This window comes from Euphorbia lathyris, chromosome 6 (assembly GCF_963576675.1).
Source record: "Euphorbia lathyris chromosome 6, ddEupLath1.1, whole genome shotgun sequence".
Taxonomy (NCBI): domain Eukaryota; kingdom Viridiplantae; phylum Streptophyta; class Magnoliopsida; order Malpighiales; family Euphorbiaceae; genus Euphorbia; species Euphorbia lathyris.
The window spans coordinates 67,452,363-67,466,835 of NC_088915.1; the positions used below are offsets into that span (position 1 = coordinate 67,452,363).

The following is a 14,473-nucleotide window of genomic DNA, read 5'->3' on the forward strand; positions in this document are numbered from 1 at the left end:
TGAAATTGGAATGTGCATTTTGTTTCCATTACATAAGCCTTGATGCTAAAATAGATAAATAGTACTTAAACAGGTAAAATTCTCACTCAGAATAAGAGTTTGAGTACATAATTAGATTGACAGAAGAGAGAGAGCACGGTAGAGATGACATATTTAGATCTGTAAGAGGTCTAAATGTGCAATAGGAAGAGGAAATTTTATTGGGCAATTATCTAACGTCTCCCTCTTTAGTAAAGCCTAATACCTCTCCGGTGACTAATGAATCATTGCGGTCAGTTTGAGCCGTCTCCGTGGTACTCAGATGAGCTTTTCCGACGCCTCTCATTATGACCAGCTAAACGCCTCCTGCAGCTTCTTTTGCTGTCATCGAACTCTGGCAACCCATGGAACCTGCACTTGAAATTTCAAAAGAAAAAAAAAAAAAAACCCTTAGAAATGAGTGAAATTGGCCACAAATTGTTCATTTTTCTTATGCAATTAGATAATTTTGAACCTATAATACAATTTTTTTGTATTGGTCAAGTATTCATTAATAATAATAAAAACTATTGAATTTCCTTACTAGATTTTATTCATACATGGAGTCAATTTCTATGTTTAAGAAACATTTTTGATACATGGATAAGGTCCCAAAATGATTTTAACGTTTCTGGAAAGTGCCAATTTAATCTCAAAGTATAGAATAACATCATTTTAGCTTTAATATTTGCGAAATGGTACCAATTTAGTAGTGACTAACGAAACTTGACACTTCAACATTTATAAAATGGTACTACAATTCCCGAAAAACATTGAGACCATTTTAGTACATTATTCGTTCCTTTAATATACAAAATTTTAATTACTAATTGAGTAAATAGGTTCCCCACAAGTTACTTTGAATTCAATTCTACAATTTCAAACCACAGTCCTCGATGAAGGCCCTGTTTGGTAAAGAGTCTTTTGAAAAAAATTAAAAGTTTGAGTCACTTTAGAGGTTTTGACGGTCAAATCTTTAATAGCAATGTTTAGTGAAGAGAGGTTTGAAAAAGCTTATTAGGTCCAAAAAGCTAATTTTGTAAAAGCTGGTTTTAAGAGCCTTTTCAATTAGCTTATTGTCTCGTCTTTTTTCAAAAACATTTTTACCCCCTAATTAACTCCAAATAAAGGCTTTATCATGTCATTGTTTGCCGTTTTTATATAAACAACTATTAACAATACCAAACAAGTGTACACAATCAACTAACAAAAAAGATAATAAGCTAAAAGCTAATGTAATCAACTAACATCTATTTGCCAAACATCACCGAAAATTTCAGGGAATGCGAAATCAAACATGATAAGTAAAACTTCAATTACTCATCATTTTGGAATAAAATTCTTCTATTACCAGCTACATTTGTAAACACTAAAAAATTCAAACTAATTTCTCTCTAAAAAAATTCAAACCAAGCTCACTAGGCCATTATATATGGAATGCAAATGTTTATTATATTCTCCATGCATATTGGAGAGGGATTTATTTTAGGATTAAAGTATTATTTGGCTTCTAATCTATTCAAAATGTTGTTTTTTTTTTTTTGACCCTGATCTATTATTTTATAACATGTTACACTCTGATCTATCCAAAATGTTTGTCTTTGCATCTTCACATTTACACTGGTTGAGATTTGAATTTTCGATAGGTCAGAAGGTAAATATAACTAACAAATAGATAAAGGGGGAAAATAAACATTTTGGATAGACGAAGGAATAAATTATTAACAAATAATAAACCAGACTCCAAAAACCAAAATTTTAAATAAATCAGTGGCGAAATAGTGTTTTAAGTCTTTATTTTAAATGGAAGGTTTACCAACAAATCAAAACTCCAAAGGAAGATATATAGATCTATTGATATCCTATCATATGCAAAACACATACATGACAAAACCCACAAACAGAAAATTACATTTTTTTTTTCTTAAAAAAGATCAAAACAAGTGAATTAGTAATCATTAACTTCAAGTATTTCCTTCAAGAATATGATTATTGCCATAAGTTTATTCAAGGGATTAGATAAATATGCATAATATATATATGTAGACAACTTTCATGATGTGATACACATTGAACAAATAACATTTGGTGAATAAAACATTTGGGAAAAGTAGTCCCATATTTTTGGGATATATATAGATAGTACAACTACTCTCAACTATTCCAACTAACAGCTTTTTAGTATTCCTGTAACTAAGGTTTAATTATGCAGAATCTAACTGCATAACTACACTTTTAAGGACTACCATATATATATATATATATATATGTAGGTGTGGAAATAATTAAATTAGATCTCACACACACACAGAGTTGAAAAGGACATCTATTAGTACAATTAATGACCAGATTTAACATAAAATTAAATTAATTGAAGTGGGGTTTTTATGATGTACCCTTCTCAAATGATTCATAATTCTATTGTCATCTTCTTTTTTGAGTTACTGCTTTGTCATGGGCAAATTGTGAATACTTAGGTCTCAATTAATTTAAGCAACCTTCCTCTTTTTAAAATTCACATAGATAATTATATATATATATATATATATATAATTCAAATAACTGTAAATGCTTTAGTTTTAATGTTTTAGTTTTTTTTTTTTTATTTAACTATAAAGATCAAATTCCAGAAAAATATTATGAGTTTGAATAGTTAGATGCATATGCTATATCAGTAAATTGAAAACATTATGATTTAAAGTTGGGCTAGGTCCGTATTTCAATAAAAAAAAGGAAAAAAAAAGTTGATGTAGATAATTTAAATTCAACAAAATTAAACCTTTTTTTTTTAATTCCAAACAATGCAATTTTTATTGAAAAGTAACGGTTTATATAACTATTTCGAAAGTTCATAAAGAAAATCAACGAACTTCTACCTACCTGCAACAACAAACATCTAAACCAAACGGAGGACATTGCATTTTAAGTACATATTGATGAAGACATACTTTTTTTTTTAAAGTAGACCAAATATATAGCCTTAATTATATGTGATTGATTAATAAATTAGTACATATTTTTCTATGTTATTTTAGTAATGTGCTAAAAGAAATTCTACATTGAAACCAATTTTAATAATATTAAAACAAAAAAAATTAGGGTTTTCAAACACATTTGAAAATTGAAATGATAGCTAAATTAAAATTTATATAAATTTGCCATGATTTTGTAATAATTTGTAATTATGATGATTTATATGAATTAGGAGCAATAATAGAATAATAAAAAAAAGTTAGGGTTTGACCTGCTACATTGCTGGCAGAAGCGTTGGTGAATTCCAGAGACAAGGACAACGGAAGCTTTGGCATGAAATTCGCAGACCTTATGGCGTCTATGATATTTCTTAGCATTACTCATATCGGAGTTACAATTCTCTGCCTGACAACAAACCGGCGGCAATGACCCACCGCCGCCGCTAACACCACCACCACAGGTACTAGATCCTTTTTTCCCTCTCTTCTTCTTTTCCAATTCATGATCCCCAAACCCTAACCCCTTAAATTGATCTTCATCTTCTTCTTCTTCATCATCTTCCTCCTCCATCTCCTTCAAACTCCTCTTTCCCTCAGTTTTGGTAGCTGCCATGCCGCACCAGCGCCGAGAAAGAATCAGGAAAAGGAGGAGATGAATTTAAGAGGGATGGGATGAGGAGGAGGAGAAGGTGTTTGAGAAAAGGAGTGAGTGAGGACCACAGATTTCATTTTTATTCTCTAAGAAAGGTGAGGTTGAAGACAGACAGTAAGGTGTACAATACAATACAATTATAACATCTACTCTCTTTGTAAGTGTAATTTCTCTGTATATATACAGTAATCTTACATGTGATTTTAATCTACTCTTCCTATAGGTCTAGATTAGATCAAATCAAAGATCTGCATTTTTTAGCTAATCATATCTGCTTTCTTTTTTTTTATATCCACAACTTGCTACTAATTTATTTAATTGTAATTAGTTAGTCTTTCCTTTCTCAACTGTTATTTGACCATTTTCTTGGTGTGCAATAATTGCAAATCAATTCTACTTCTTTATCTATGGGTTGTTGTTTAGTTACAAGGTAGACCAAGTCTCTTTAAAAGAGATTTTATGTTCGATTTTCACTAAATACGTCCTTACATAAAAATCATTGACGGATTCAGAGGTTTGAGAGGGGGCTTGAGTACCCTCGTTGAAAAACTTTAACCAATGTGTTCGTAAAACTTTAGTTTTTTTTTTAGGATAAGCTCACTTACAAAATTTCAACGAAACATCTATAAGCATTAGAACACTTTTAGTGAATCCTGTATTCGTTATTTGTGGTTAACTCAAACTACAAATGCTATATGCATGCTGATCATTTGATAACTTTTTAAGTACAAATTACTCGTACATTCTCACAATAGTATTGTAGAAAATTACTTGAACATGAATAACTCATTTTGATATTTTCTGTGCATTCTTACGTAAATCAATGCATATGTGTTGAGAGGTAGTTGTTCATACATTGATAAGAGTTATATGGATTCTCGAGAAGAGGGGAGATGTGATGGTTCTCCGAACTGTCCATATTTCAGTGTTTATAGTTGCTTGAGTGAAATTTAGAACTTCTAAATTAAAGATAGTTTCGCATTAGATTCTTAGTGTATTAATATATTTTCATTAAGATATTATATAAGTGTGACTTTTTCGTGTTTGTAGTTGCTCTAGTGAAATTTAGAACTCCTAAATATTTAAAATAGTTTTCAAGTTGGATTCTTAATATATTTAACATATTAAACCCAAATGTGGAGTCTCTATAATCTATATAGTTATACACAAAGAAATTAATTTTATTTTTTCAAGAGAAGATTCCTAAACTTGAAATGTATTATTGAAGGTGAAAGCTGAAAAAAAAATATTGTGCAATAATTTTGAGAAGTTGTCAATCACGATATGGTACAAACATTATGAATTATATGTCCTTGGCATCTAATTCTCTATTTTATTTTTCAGAAATTTGATTGTGTAGCCAACAGTTTTGAAGCAAAGTGGAGAGGCATCTATATCTCTTATGCATTATTATTGTTTTCTTTCATCAATTTTGGACCACGTTTCCTACATTATCATCATCTAACTTGGTCCCCCTACTCCTTTGTTGTACAATATAGGGCATGCAAATATTTCAATTTTATTTTAGAATCATAGCTTATATACATATATATAAAGTTGTTTCTCACTTTTTCATTTGATTTGAATGTGTTAGATTAGAATTATATCATCAATTCTGTATGTACGATGTGTTGGTAATAATATGAAAGTATACAATACGTTTTTCAGGTAGTTTCAATTAGTTTCATGTACAAGTGGAAATTAGTTAATTAGTTGTATGTTTAAGTAGTTATCAAAATATTTTCTTTTCCTCTTCTTGTGTAAAGAGTGAAAAGGTAACTGTATTACTTATTTCGTTATTCTCTCTTTAATGAAATCATTTGTTCAATTTTTCCTTTCAAGATTCTTTTCTTTTTTCTAATTTAGTATTAGAGAAATAAGACTTTTGGTGATCAATCATTTGAATTTCTTTCAGATTCTTTCTTTATTATCATTTTGGTTTTTTAGATCCAGATTTCGTTTATCATATGAATTTTTTTTAATCATTTCTTTTTTTTGTGTGTGAATTGTATCCTACATCCTTTCTTTCTCATAAATGACGACTCCATTAACTAATCCATCATTGAATCGCATACGCATCTACTACATTCATCCTAGTGAAAATACAAGTTTGGTGCTAGTTTCTCAAGTTTTAACTGGAAGTAAATACTACCATTCTTGGGTAAGAGTAGTCAAGAGATCCTTAATCACGAAAAACAAATTGAAGTTCATAGATGGTTCTTTGTTGTAAGAAGATGTTGAAGCAAGCAATCTTTTAGCTTATAATCGTTGTATTCAACTTGTTCTTTGATGGTTGAATCATTCACTCGCAGAGTATAACTTGGTTTAAGACTGCTGAGCAAGTTTGGAAGAATCTCAAGGATAATTTTTCTCAATCAGATCATCTTCGTCTGGTAGAATTGTAAGATGAAATAGCTTCTTTAATGCAATGTGATCTTTCTGTTACTAATTACTTCACAAAATTGCAAGTTATTTGGGGAGAATTGGTTCATTTAAGGTTGATTCAGAATTGTTCATGTACTACTTCTAGTTCTACATTTTGTGTTGCTATTAAAAATAAAGAGCAACAAAGTCAAGATTATATCATCAAATTTCTAAGGGGATTAATCAGTAATTTTGGAATGATCAAAACCTAAATGCTTATGATGGATCCTTTGCAATCAATTGAGAAGCTTCTTAACGTGGTTGTTCAATACAACAACAACAACAACAACAAAGCCTTAATCTCGAAATGATTCGGGGTCGGCTAACATGAACCATCATATAAAACCGTGAAATCAAGTTGTGTCAGCGACACAAATTCTCTCTCTCCACTCTTTCCTATCCATTACCATATTTTCCTCAATCCCTAATACACTCATATCACTCTCGATCACCCTCCTCTAAGTTTGCTTAGGTCTTCCCCTACCCCTCACCACTACATCCCTTTGCCACTCTTCAGTCCTCCTAACCGGCGCATCAAGCGCTCTTCGTCTTACATGGCCAAACCACCTTAGTCGGTTTTCTCTCATTTTATTCTCAATAGATGTAACCCCTACTTTTGTCCTAATTATTTCATTACTCATCTGATCCTTTCTCGTATGACCACACATCCATCTCAACATACGCATCTCCGCCACCGACATCTTATGAGTGTGACAGTGTTTCACTGCCCAACACTCCGTACCATATAACAGTGCTGGTCAGATTGCCGTGCGGTAGATTTTTCCCTTCAATCTATTTGGCATTTCGGGGTCACAAAGAAAACCCGTAGCACTCTTCCACTTCGCCCAACCAGATTTAATTCTATGAGCAACATCTCCATCTACTTCTCCATCCGTTTGGATAATAGATCCTAAATACCGAAAGCAATCCGATGCCTGAACAACTCTCCCATCTAGGGTGATTGTCCCTGCCTCACTACTCCTATCGCCGCTAAACTTACACTCCAAATATTATGTCTTACTTCGGCTCAGCTTAAAGCCTCTAGATTCTAAAGTTTGTCTCCATAGTTCCAACTTCCTCTCCACGCCTTCTTTCATCTCATCAACCAACACAATATCATCTGCAAACAACATGCACCATGGTATACCATCTTGAAGTGAACTCATTAATTCATCCATAACGATGGCAAAAAAATGGGCTTAGTGTAGAACCTTGATGCACTCCAATCGTAATAGGGAACTCTTCAGTCTTCCCAACACTGGCGCGTACACTCGTGCATGCTCCCTCATACATTAACATGGTTGTTCAATATGGAAAACAAATACGTGAAGGAATAAAATCTATTCCTTTTGGCTCAAATGATGTTCTAGTGAATACAAATGTCAATTTTAGTAAATCAAATAAGAGTTTTGGTATTGAGAATTTCAAGAAGGGTTATCAGAATGCTGGCAACATCAAGAAGTGCAGTTTTTGTGGCAAAGATTGGCATAAGTAGTCCAATGCTAGAAGAAGCATGGTTTTCCCCAAACTTTAAGTTTACTAAGTGATATGGTATTAGTTGAATGGGCAAAATCCTTGGGCCAGACACTTGAGTTGAATGGGCCAAATGCTTAGACTTTGGTCAAGGACCAAATCTAACATTTGGGCCCAAGCCCATAGAAGAATACATTCGGTTATGGAATGAAGGAATAAAGCTTCGATTGGGAGTTGCCTTAAGGGACACGTGGACCAATAGTCGTTCTGGATCCCAAAGGCACACTCCCCCAACCCATATTTAACACAGACAGAAAGATATGGTCCGAAGACCAATCAAATGTTGCAACGTGTTCATGTACACACTTTATTGTCTATAAATAGCTTGAGAATCAGAGTTAGAGGTATGTAATCACAAACACTCTTTCTCATTTAGTTGCTTTTAAGTTACTTAATACTTTCTCAAAGTATTTCTCTTGACTTAAGCATTAAAGAGGGTTCGTGGGGCCTCTAGTCCATTTTTTTGACGATCGCTGCTGTTTCAGGTGATCGGAAATAACTATGTGGCGGATTATAGAAAGAAAGATATCACTAAGAAGTAACTTGGACCCCTACTCCTTTGTTGTACAATATAGGGCATACAAATATTTCAATCTTATTTCAGAATCATAGCTTATATACATATATATATAAAGTTGTTTCTCACTTTTTCAATTGATTTGACTGTGTCAAATTAGAATTATATCATCAATTATGTATGTACGATGTGTTGGTAATAATATCAAAGTATACAATACGTTTTTCAGGTAGTTTCAATTAGTTTCTTGTATAAATAGAAACTAGTTAATGATTTGTATGTTAAGTAGTTACCAAAATGTTTCCTTTTCCTCATCTTGTCTAAAGAGTGAAAACCTATATTACTTATTTCATTATTCTTTCTTTAATGAAATCACCAGTTCAGTTTTTCCTCTTTTAATTTTCTTTTCTTATTTCTAATATGGTATTAGAGAAATAAGACTTTTGCTGATCAATCATCTGAATTTCTTTCACATTCTTTCTTTATTATCATCTGGGTTTTTCACATTCAGATTTCGTTTATCATATGATTTTTTTTTCATCATTTCTTTTTTGTGTCCTACATCTTTTCTTTCTCATAAATGACGACTCCATTAACTGATCCATCGTTGAATCACATACACATCTACTACATTCATCCTAGTGAAAATACAAGTTTGCTGTTAGTTTCTCAAGTTTTAACGGAACGTAAATACTACATTCTTGTATAAGAGCGGTCAAGAGATCCTTAATCACGAAAAACAAATTGAAGTTCATAGATGGTTCTTTGTTCCAAAATGTTGAAGCAGGCAATCTTTTATATTGGAATCGTTGTAATCAACTTGTTCTTTGATGGTTGAATCATTCAGTCGTAGAGTATAACTTGGTTTAAGACTGCTAAGCAAGTTTGGAAGAATCTCAAGGATCATTTGCCTTAATCAGATCATCTCCGTGTGGTAGAATTGCAAGATAAAATAACTTCTTTAATGCAATGTGATCTTTCTGTTACTAATTACTTCACAAAATTACAAGTTATTTAGGGAGAATTAGTTCATTTAAGGATGATTTAGAATTGTTCATGTACTACTTCTAGTTCTACATCTTGTGTTACTATTAAAAATAAAGAGCAACAAAGTCAATATTATATCATCAAATTTCTAAGGGGATTAATCAATAATTTTGGAATGATCAAAACCTAAATGCTTATGATGGATCCTCCGCAATCAATTGAGAAGCTTCTTAACATGGTTGTTTAATATGGAAGACAACTACATAAAGGAATCGAACCTATTCTTTTTGGCTTAAATGATGTTCTAGTGAATACAAATGTCAATTTTAGTACATTAAATAATAGTTTTGGTATTGGAAATTTCATGAAGGGTTATCAGAATGCTGGCAACATTAAGAAGTACAGTTTTTATGGTAAAGATTGGCATAGGTAGACTAATGCTAGAAGAAGCATGGTTTTCCCCAAACTATTAGTTTACTAAGAAAAAGCATTGTGCAACCAATATTGTTTCTGAAGAGAATGTACCAAAGTTATGGCCTCAAGAATCAAATGGGCCAATATCTAGGGAATGAATAATAAGTTAATGGGACTTTTGCAGCAACATGAAAATGCAAACCAGATCAACAGCAAAGTTAAAGGTCTCTTAATGCATTCTCTACTCAAGAGCATGTTCAACCTCTTTTTCTGAAGAATTCTAGACCAACGTTGCAAACAGGATTTGGTAATACTAATTTTTTCATGTACATTTTAGAACTTTTTTTTCCTTATAACTCTATTTATATTAACGAATGAGTGGTAGATTTAGGGGCCACAGATCATCTTGCTGATAATCTTGATCTTTTAATTGATGTGATTTGTGTGTATGATATTGGAGTTAGTTTCCTAATAGAAATTTATGTTTTAGTTAATAAAATAAGGTTTGTTTTCATTTGAGATAGTATAGTGTTGAAACATGTTCTTTTATACCAAATTTTAGTTTCAATTTGTTATCCATCAGTAAAATTTTAAGAGATATAGATTGCATGGTAAAATTTGTCAGTAATATGTGTATTTTTTTAGGACAAATGGATCCAGAAGAGGATTCATATAGCTGAACTGGAAAATGGCCTTTATGTGCTTAAAGTAAAAACATAAATGTTAGTATTAAAGTGGTTGACGTTGTAAATTATGATAGTTTTTCTTTGTGAAATTTTAGATTAGGTCATCTTTCACAAATTAGGCTAAAAGAGTTGTCATAAGTTAGTCGAGATATAGGCAAATATATAGATTTTTCATGTTTTGTCTGTTCTTTGGCAAAGCAGAAACGCCTATCTTTTCCATGTATAATCAAACAAGAGTGGTTAAGAAAAATCTCGATGATAATGTATTGGAAATGACATGTATTTGTATAAGATTGTATAACTAAACTAGGAAAGCTATTAAATTTACATTTATAATTAAACTATTGACTTTTGACTATAATTAAGTTATTGACTATAATATTTACACCCATATTCACACACAACTATTCATATTATGACTACAACACTCCCCCTCAAGCTAGATCATAGATATTTATCATGCCCAAATTGTTATGAACATATAATTTACCATAACCCTATTTAAGGCTTTAATGAAGATATCTCCAAGTTTCTCATTAATTTCGATGTAGGTCGCAAAAATGATGTTCTCTTCTAGATTCTCACAACAAAACAACAATCTACTTCAATATGCTTGGTACATTCATGGAACACAATGTTGAAAGCAATACGAAAAGCTTCTTGATTATCACACCATAACTTTACTGCATTAGTGAACTTGAATCCGAGTTTGGACAAAGGATGCCGAATCCACATAATCTCACGAATTGATTGAGACATTGCTTGATATTTAGATTCCCACTGGAGCGAGATTCAACACGGTTCTTCTTACTTTTCTAAGAAACTAAATGTCCTCCAATGAACACACTGTAGACAATAGTGGCTCTCCTACCATTCAATCTTAATGAATGAATAAAAATATATATTCAATCTATGTATGACCATGATTCTTTTAATTCCTCGTCCAAGAGTCCCTTTTAATCAACATAGGATCTGTTTAAGGGCAATCCAATGATCTATGGTGGGAGAAGACATAAACTAGCTAACGACAATAACAAAATAAGCTATACCTGGTCTAGTCACATTAATATAGTTCAATTTCCCCATTAAATGCTTATATCTTCTAGGATCTTCAAATAATTCTCCTTTTGACATGAGATGCGAATTCAAAGTCACAGGCACACTCCACGACTCATCTCTAGATTTTCCTATTTCTAGCAACAAATCAAGAACATATTTTATTTGAGACATGAAGATCCATTTCTTACTTCTTGACACCTCAATTCCTAAGAAGTACTTTAGAGCCCCCAAGTCATGGTATGCCATTGACCATGAAGAAAGGCTTTTAAAGATGAGATCCCTGAAATTGTGACTTCCTGTAATAACAATACCGTCTACATAGACGACATGGAGAATGATACCTGATGAAAAATGTTTATAAAATAGAGTGATCACACTTGCACTTCTTTATCCCAAACTTCTCAGTTGTTTGGCTAAACTTTCCAAACCATGCATGTGGACTTTGTTCAAGCCATATAGGGATTTGCGGAGATAAAAACTTTTCCATACTCCCCTTGAGCAACAAACCTTGGTGGTTACTCCTGATAAGTGCATAATTCGACAATAAATAACCCCACTTTTGTGCTTTATAATTGTCATGTTTTGTTATTTTTGCGGGTTTTATTGTTTGTTTTTGGTATTTTCATCTCTACAGGCCAATGATGACTAAAGGAAGATAAATTGGGCTTAATTTGGGCCAAGCTGATGCCGGGTCGTGATCCGGAGCTGATTGGGCAAATATTGGTCAGAGTCAGAGTTAGTCTTGCACAAGACTAAGGCAGTTACGGGCTGACAATTTCCTGGTTCGAATAGGATTGCTTTCCTGATCCAGATTGGACAATTTGAGAATAAGATTTTCAGCTAAAGCATGAAATTGTAGGAGACAAATGAGGAGGCAATTAATTTCAAATTTGAAGAAGGATTCTAGAGCTAATTTGAGGGGATTTTTAATTCCTTATTTTGAGGAGCCGTAATAGACTTAAGAACATCAGATTTTCCAAGTTCAGAACATCAGTTTTTTACGTTTTGATTTTTCCAGCAGAAAAACATATATGTTCATGGCTATTGATAGCTAACTTTTTAATTTCGGTTAAGGGATAGTTCAAGGGATTCTTCTCCATTATCGTGAGATCGTTGTATTTCTCTTTTCTCCATTTATTAATTCGTTTATTTGTTCATCGTGTTCAGAGAATTATTCTCAATTGATTATTTGTTCCATGAATGATTACTGCAGGTTGTTTGTCGAATTGAATAATCATAGGGCTGATTTGGTTTATTAGAGTTTCACCTAAGACAACCGAACAAGTAGCTATTGACTATTTGAACCAAGCTAGTTTCGTGTTTGGAAGAATGGACCCAAGTCTGACAAACCTGAGTTTGTATTCCGCGTGACATTAACACGAATCAAGTTGGGTATATCTCAGTCAATTGAACAGATAGTTTAGTCCAAAATCGCCGACGTTGAGAGACGATTAACTAAGATCAGGTTCTTCTAATTCTTAAGCTGTCAATAAATTAAATCTTAGGCGCTGAGATAAGATTGTTTGTTGATTAGGATCTAGTTATTTGCCGTGCTTAACTAGTTCGTTATTAAGGAAGAACATTCAAACTGACCCGACCAAAAAAAATGAGAATATAATTTTGTCTGTCAATGATCGTTAACGTATGAATTATCCTGCGATTCCCCTTAACCGAACTCGCCCAAATATTATTCACAAACCATTATAAATTCTTGTTTTGTTTTGTTTGATCTTTTACCTGTTACCTTTAGATTTAATAAACTTGACAATTCCAAACCCCCATTTAATTACTTTGTTAGGTCGTGAGAAGTTTTGAATCAATATTATTCCTTTGGGTTCGACCTCTACTTGCTCTATTACAATTTATTCGTTTAGGGAAAGTTGGGATTATTTTTGGTGGATTCGGCACTCATCAACTCCATATAAACTTCTTCTTGAAGGTGACCATGTAAGAAAGCATTTTTGGTATCCAACTGATGCAAGTGCCAATTAGAACAGGTCACCATTGAGATAAAAAGCCGAGTAGAAGTCATCTTAGCCGCTAAAGAAAAATTATCAGAATAATTGACCCCATAGGTCTGAGCATACCCCTTTGCTATAAAGTGAACTTTTAAATGAGCCAGAGATCTATCACAATTAACTTTAACAATGTACACCCATCGACATCTAATATAATTCTTTCTAATAGGAAAATTTACCAAATCCTAAGTACCCTTAGCAATCAAAGCATGCATGTATTCTATCATTACATTGCACTAGCCATGATGTGATAAGGCCTCCAAGAGGGATTTAGGAACAATAGCAGAGTCAAAGGAAGCAATAAAACAACACGTAGTAAAGGATAGGTTATCATAAGATACAAAAGCAGAAATATGGTAAGTGCATGAACATTTACCTTTGTAAGTGCAATAGGAAGATCAGAGTCATATTGACTTATTTTGGAAGGTGGATGCGATGGCAAAATAAGTATTGGTACTAGACTAGAAGCATGGGGTTTCTGACATCTTGAATACACATAACAAATAAGGGGTAAATTTCATACGTGGTGTACACCGTTTACCCCATTTCACACTTCGGTGTACAACCTTCATTTTGTCTCACTAATATGTACGACCTTATATGTGACTTCCCAATATAATGTACATGTAAAAATAACTGATCAATGTGCCACCTCAGCAGTTTTCATTTCACTCATTAATAAAAATGGACCCACCATATATACAATTACCAAAATACCCTTTTATGGGTTTCCTTCCGAACTAGAAAAGATATAATCTATCTCCTTTATTTATTTTCTACAAGTGCTTTCTCTTTCTAACGTTCCCTTTCTCTCTCTAACTCCCCCCTCCATCTTTATGCTTCTAGTTCACTGCCTAACTCTTCCCTACCTCCCATCAATACCTAAATACAATATAATACTCCTATTCTCACTTCTCCCGTTGACATCATTTCTCTTTAATTTCCTTTCTTCTACATTGCCCCGCCCTCACCATGCAAGGTCTACGACGTTATTCTTACCCCTTCTCTTCATCCTTCTTTTTCCATCCATTCCGGTGAATACGCCGAGGTTTGTATCCAACGCCTCATTTACAAGCATGGTCATCATTTTCTCCTTATCCTCCTGCTCCATATGCCATGTCATGAAGAAGCTCATCTATACTATCATCAGGGTCGGAGACAGCCCAGGGCCGGGGGAAATCGGAGCCCCCCGG

General features: G+C 33.0%; 1 protein-coding gene across 1 annotated transcript; it reads right to left on the reverse strand.

The window, feature by feature from the left end:
* Positions 1-59: 59 nt before the first annotated feature.
* On the reverse strand, positions 60-3,765 carry LOC136232428 (squamosa promoter-binding-like protein 3). Its single transcript, XM_066021587.1, has 2 exons — positions 3,263-3,765; positions 60-390 (listed from the first exon to the last, which is right to left on the reverse strand). Exons 1-2 carry the CDS (start codon positions 3,601-3,603, stop codon positions 273-275), a joined length of 459 nt encoding a protein of 152 aa, XP_065877659.1. The 5' UTR covers positions 3,604-3,765; the 3' UTR covers positions 60-272.
* Between the last annotated feature and the right edge of the window lie 10,708 nt (positions 3,766-14,473).